This window comes from Pinus tabuliformis, chromosome J, assembly GCF_031772625.1.
Source record: "Pinus tabuliformis cultivar Carrire ecotype Pingquan chromosome J, CPIR1, whole genome shotgun sequence".
Classification (NCBI taxonomy): domain Eukaryota; kingdom Viridiplantae; phylum Streptophyta; class Pinopsida; order Pinales; family Pinaceae; genus Pinus; species Pinus tabuliformis.
In genome coordinates, this window is record NC_142295.1 from 41,418,684 (window position 1) to 41,425,210 (window position 6,527).

Genomic DNA, 6,527 nt, shown 5'->3' on the forward strand with positions numbered 1-6,527 from the left:
AACAAATGGTTTAGTGAATGGGGTATTTGCTTGAACACGTGCCCCATAAATAACAAATAGATAAAAGTTTTTGTTATGGATAAGTTCCACAAGCATACTTGGGATAATGAGCTAGGAAGAAAGAAAAAAACACTATATTGAAGTGTTTAATCCCACTCATAGTCATCAATCAAAAACATGCATAGAGGCCAATATCTCTTGGAGAGCCAAAATTCTTATTGCTCAGTTAAGGACAAATTCTCATAAACTCCGTTGTGAAACAAGGCATTGGAAAAGGCGAAAAGAAAGTGAATGCATTTTTTGTTCTTTTGAAAAAGTGGAAACAGAAAAACATTTCATTTTAGAATGTGAGGCCTTCAAAGACAACATGAAAAATTATGCAGATATGCTGGCAACTAGCTTTTGAGATAATCTATTTAACCACGTTGAGAGCATTTATTGTGAAGCTTCACAAAAACAAACCAAATACATCAAATAAATAAAAAAACAATCTACCCATAACCTAGGTATCTTTACCATGAACTTTAAAATATTTTCATTCTTATTTCTTTCATTCTATTATTAAACTCCTTAGAAACTTGACTTGCTTTATTTACCTAGAAAAAGCTTGTACGCGATTACGCTAAACTCAAAAGTACAGTGACAGTCCAATTAAGTCGATTCCAAGTCTCTTCAGTCCCAACAGTCCAATTAACTCGATTCCAAGTATACTCAGTCCCAATCATCCCAGATTCCATCCGTCAGTGACAGGCAGCAGGTCTATGAATTGCTGCCTATCAATTTTATCTGATTAAAAAAAAAACCAAGTTTCCTCAGGAATGAAAATGGAGAATTCAATGAGATTTTAATGTACTCCGTTCTTCCGACAATGACATCTCATAAGCAAAGGCACGCGGGTATATGATTTGAAGGCTTGTACTCTTATACGCCCCTACAAACCCTCCACAGAACACCAGAGAAGAGCGCTGACTATGGCTCCTCAACGAAATCAGATGCTTTTAATTCTGCTTGTGTTGCTGATTCTATGCTTCCGAACGAAGGCATATTATTCACCAGATCTCCTCGGCCGGATCCACCAGATCAATCAGGCTGGCCCGTATCTCGGCCTTGTAATCCCTAACAAATTCGAAATGGACCCTCTACTCCATTCTCCTGTTTTCATGGCCGACGAGGACAGCCCCTATATCGACATCTCTGGTCATGATCAAACTTTGTGTTTTCTTTATTTTACTTGACCTCATTATTTATTCATGATGTATGTACTTGATGCAATGAAGGTCGGAGGTTTCGCATCGGAACAGTGATGAATCACAGAGTAATTGCGGTGATGACAGGACTGGGTATGGTAAGAAACAGTGATCGATAACACCCATTATGAATATGTGTGTATATATGTTTGTCTATGTTGATTACATTTGATTTCGAATTTATACCAAACCCATCATTACAATTATGCTGGCATATATTTATTAAATTCGATTTTCGAGTTTGATTCTAAATACACATCAAAATTTTGCGTGTAAATTCTGATTAATTGGGATTAAATTCTGTTTAATTGAGAAAAAATTCTGTTTTTGGGCTTAATTTCGTTTTAATTTTTCTAATCTTTTGATTTCAAATACCCATTAACCTTTTGGGGATGTATGTTTTTTCTGTTTATTGATAAAATTTGGATAGATCAATGTTTTAAAACTCCGACTCTGATTTTAACTCGGTTGAGGATCGGCTCCGACTCCGACTCTGACTCGATATTTACTCGGCTGGCTCGATTTCAATGACTTGGTCATTGTAAAAAATACATTAAATATTTATTTTTTATAAAAACATATAATTTTAAAGATTTTCATTCATGTTTCCAAACACACAGATGATCAAAGTAGGCTCATGAATATATCCATTATATCAAAATGGCACCCAGTGCATTGTCCAATACATACACAATGATGATATAGAGATCAAAACAAAAACACATAACCAAGGAGGCTATAAATGGCCTCTACAACAAAAGTCTATGACCAGTACCACTGACTACTGCTAGAGTTGCCAACATCATCTGGCTCAGTGTTACTTGGGAGCGGGAGCGAAAGTGGGGAGCGAGAGTGAAAACGGGAGTGGGAGCGACATTTTCAGAAGCTCCTGGTTTGGGAGCGAATCCCGAAGGAGTTCGACAACCAATGTCACTAACATCAAGGTACATAGAGGGATTGGTGCTCTTGATTAAATATGAGTTCCATACCCTAATACATGACAAAATTCAATGGAAACATTGCAATCCTCCAATCCTGAAACCCTGAAAAACTGATAAGTCTGCTGGATTTTGAATGAAAACTAAAATTCTACTTTCTCCATATGAAATCCAATGAGCCCGAAACCACTCTCAAACATCCTGAGTCATTTCATGGTAATGTTAAAAATTTAAGTAAAATGATGAAAATGAAGATTAAGGAGAAAAATCGTTTTTTTTTTGGGTGACTGGCCGGATTTAATGACTCGGCGAGTAGATGTGGAAACGGCTGGGTTGACCGAGTCATGACTGACTTGGTCGAGTCATGCAATAACTCAGCCGAGTTAGTCATGACTCGGCCTCCCAAACTGGTTTTTCTGCCGGGTCATAAAATTCTTCAATGACTCGAATCAACTCGAGCGTTTCAAATTCAATTAGGCTGAATTTTAAAACAGTGGGATAGATTTGATTCTTTATTTTGAATTCGAATATTTATTTATACTTCTGTGTATCTGTTTGTGTATATTGATTAAATTTCGAAAATTCGTTTTTATTCCCAGAAAGGAGGTTTTATTAAAGATATTGCAAAGCATGTTAAAAGATAGAAGATAATGCAGGTCAACGCAGGAGTGACTACCCAGGTTCTGCTTGGTTTTTTCTCTATTTATGGGGTTATACACTTCGGAACAGCGGGTAATGCAAACTCTGGTCTTCATGTTGGAGATGTTACCATCCCTCGTCAGTGGGCTCATACAGGCCTTTGGATGTGGCAGGTCTTGAATTTCCTCTTTCAGCTTTGTTTTTTATAATTATATATATACACCGAAATTTATTCTTGCAAATTGAATTAAAATCGGTGGCTCATTAATGTGTGATTGGAATAGAAATATGGAGAAGGAGAGAATGATGAGCTCCCTATGGAAGAGAATGGGGACTACACCCGTGACATTGGGTACCTCAATTTCGCCAATTACAGTGCTCCAGTGGGAAAACATATTGATAATCTGCTGAATAATTTGTGGTTCCAACCAGATGAGATTTTTCCAGTAAATGGAACTCCAGAGGCACGGGAACATGTGTTTTGGATTCCCGTTTCACAGTCCTATTATGAGCTTGCACAGAAGATAGAGGTATTTGTTTTAGTGGCCATGGCTCGGATTAATGTTAGACCTTAAAAGAAATGTACTAATTTTTATTTTGAATTGGCACGATGGAAACAACAGAATGTGAAGTTAGATTCGTGTGTGAACTCGACATGTCTCTCCCACGAGCCAAGGATTGTGCGAGTGGAGAGGGGTTGCAGTGCCAACATTTATGTGGCTAATGCTGCTTATAGAAGCTTCCTCCATGACAAGTTTAATGTTACTTCTTTCGATATGGAGAGTGCAGGAGTTGCAATGGTAATTAAGGCTTTCCCAATTTCTTTGGTGAAATTATTATTTATTTACTGCTTGTCACCACCAGGTGTGATTACAATATCATCCAATAGCTTAGAATACAGCTCATAGTAGGCTCCAACTAAGATATACTGTTAAACCACAAGATCATGTCGTGCTTTTAAGACTGCCAAAACCTTGATTAAGAGGCACAGAACATGTTCTGATATGGGTGGCCTTTTTTGTTCGCAGATTTGCCTGAGCGAGGGTAAGCCCTTCATATCTATGAGAGCACTGGTCTTTGAACCCACTACAGAAAGTTCTCAGGAAGAAAACAAATCTGGCATCTTTATAGAAGTTGCAACTAAAAACTCAGTGACAGCAATCAGTCAATTCATAAATTTACTGCCATCCCCTCGGGTACAGACCTTTAATCTGTATGCAGATCATGTTACTGATATTTGACATTTATTTTATAACAGTTTGCGTTTCTATCAAGTTCTCTCGAAAGTTTTTTGATGTCTGTACGGCAGAATCCTTAATGAAGCGTTTAAGGAATAAACCCATATAGTGGGACTTCCAGAATACACAACCCAAAATGCGGGAACAAGAAGATTTTTTCAAGTATTTGATTTTCATAATATAGACAGTAATTAGACTTCCATGAACCACAAATTCATAACCTACATGGATATTGGCAGCGGCTGTGTTTGAATGCACGAGCCGGCAGGGATTTTCGGCTGATTGTATGTATATTAAGGTAGTCAACTAAAAACTTTATGATAAGTTTCGAATCCTAAATGGTAGTTCACAGTTAGGGCAGGTTTAGATAAATGAGGAGAGTCAAATTAGGCTGCTTAAAATTGGGGTTTTCTGGATTTTATCAGCGCATCCACGTTATGGCTTATAAAAACATAAATAATAACATCCAGGTACTATGGGAAGGTAAGTTACACAGTTAGCCCATTTAATTAAATCATTAGATTAAAAATGGAATATCTATTTCAATGTATGTCTTACAAATAGCAAGGAGCTAAAGGATTTTGTTATAGAGAAGTTTCGTAAAAAGGTATGGGAAAAGAGTTGGGTAGAAAGAAGAAATATTATATTGAGGAATTCAACCCTATGTGTGATCTACAACAAAAAGAGTTCATTGGAGCTAGCATTTGGTGGAGGGCAAAGGTTCTTAATGCTCAATTAAGGATCAACTCACATGAACTTCGGTGTGAAACAGGATAGGGGAAAATGCCTAAAGAAGCTTGGGAAGAACGGGTGTGTACATTTTGAACGTCTGGTGCTGTGGAATCGGAAAAATATTTCATTTTGGAATGTGATGCATTCAAAGACATCAGAGAGTTATGAGAACATCTTAGCATCAACTTCTTGGCATTGTCTTTTTAGTGAGGGGATTGTTGGAAGGTTGGGCCAGCTCATCATCAATTTGAATCGGAAAATGATTGAATTGCAAAAAACGAAAAACAAGGAACTAATGGTCTCATAGACTGTTTATAATCTAGTGGACCTTAAAATTTCATTTGATAGAATGTGGAAGTTTAGCATTTGTCTACTAATTTATGGAGTTATGTCGTCCGTTTAAATACTTAAATATCTAGTTAATTATCCAAGTCAGATGAGTCAATACGTTATCAAAAAAGTCTGTCAATTTCTATGGAGTTATGGTTTATTTGCTATGGCTTTATGTATGGAGTTATGGTTTATTTGCTATGGCTTTATGCACTTAGATCCCTGGTTAATTATTGAAATGATACAAATCGATATAGAAACACTTATTTTTAACATCATAAACATATGGCGCTCCTGCTCACTGCAGTGATGGCGATCACCACTACGTTTAGCCCTGGCTGCTCGTGGTGGTCGTCTTGGTCCATGCTGGTTTGCCTTTGTGATTCGGTGTCTCAGGCAACAATGGCGAGTTTCTCTTCCAGGGGTTAATTCTCCGCTCTCTAGATATTACCCTGGGGCCTCTCTTGGGCCATCTGCTTGACCTCTCCAGGATTCTACTGGCTTTTCAATGCCTCTTACCACGATTCTTCTTGGCTTTGTCTTGTTTAGAAAGCGCTAGCCCTGTCCATCCCCATTGGCAAGGGTGCCATTTTTGAGTCTTCTTGCCTCCGTGCCAAAGCTTTGGTGTGCCATTTTAATGATTTCTGACCTTGCCTTGCTGATCTTCATGGGTGGATCTCCAGATCTTGGATGCCAGATCTGAAATCAGAAGTTTTTATTCACCACCGTGCGGAGGGGTTTTTTTATAGTTGAGTATGGTCTCTCTAAAGATAGGGATGAGATATTTGGTTCTGATCCCCGGTTTTGGGGAAGCTCTGGTCTATGCATGATGCCTTGGATTTCGACCTTTAATCCTTTGTTGCTTCTCATTCTATGGCCCTTGTTTGGGTAAGGCTCCCAAATCTACCTTTGTAGTTATGGGGCTTACAACTTTACTTTCTCTTTGTGCCAATTGGATGTACTCTAGGAAAATATAGTTATTGCAGCCCTGTAACAGAGGATTATAGTATTTCTATTTATGCACGAATTTGTGTGGAAATGGATTTCTGCAAAGGATTTCCGATGAAAATAAATTTGACCAGGATAGATTACTCATGACACAAAACTGGACTATGAAGAAATCTATTTTCAATGCAGATCTTTCTTTGATACAGGTCATCTTGTAGCTTGGTGCCCAATGAATCCAAGGACAGCAAACACAGGCGTAATTCAACCTGGTAGGTTGGTTCTATACTTTAGCATTAGGTTATTGACAAGGAATGCTATTTTGAAGTGGACTCTCTCAAATATGGGCACATAGAGGCACCATTGAACGCTAATGATTCACCATCCAAGAAGCTTTGCTTTGCTTTGAATTTTCTTTCAAATGACTTAGAGGTGGAAGCAAAGAGTATCAAGGACAT

General features: G+C 37.9%; 1 protein-coding gene across 1 annotated transcript; it reads left to right on the forward strand.

Annotated features, from left to right (window-relative positions):
• Nucleotides 1-674: 674 nt before the first annotated feature.
• On the forward strand, nt 675-4,275 carry LOC149225379 (bark storage protein A-like). The gene is made up of 6 exons (XM_089377073.1): nt 675-1,197; nt 1,278-1,345; nt 2,842-2,997; nt 3,109-3,354; nt 3,448-3,624; nt 3,853-4,275. The coding sequence occupies exons 1-6, from the start codon at nt 972-974 to the stop codon at nt 4,063-4,065; spliced, it is 1,086 nt and encodes a 361-aa protein (XP_089233199.1). The 5' UTR covers nt 675-971; the 3' UTR covers nt 4,066-4,275.
• Nucleotides 4,276-6,527: the final 2,252 nt, after the last annotated feature.

Excerpts from the sequence above, each read along its gene's own strand:
- LOC149225379 (XM_089377073.1), top strand. The coding sequence starts at position 972 with ATGGCTCCTCAACGAAATCAGATGCTTTTAATTCTGCTTGTGTTGCTG. Across the intron at positions 1,198-1,277 it reads CCCCTATATCGACATCTCTG|GTCGGAGGTTTCGCATCGGA; the intron begins GTCATGATCAAA and ends GATGCAATGAAG. Across the intron at positions 3,355-3,447 it reads AGCTTGCACAGAAGATAGAG|AATGTGAAGTTAGATTCGTG; the intron begins GTATTTGTTTTA and ends TGGAAACAACAG.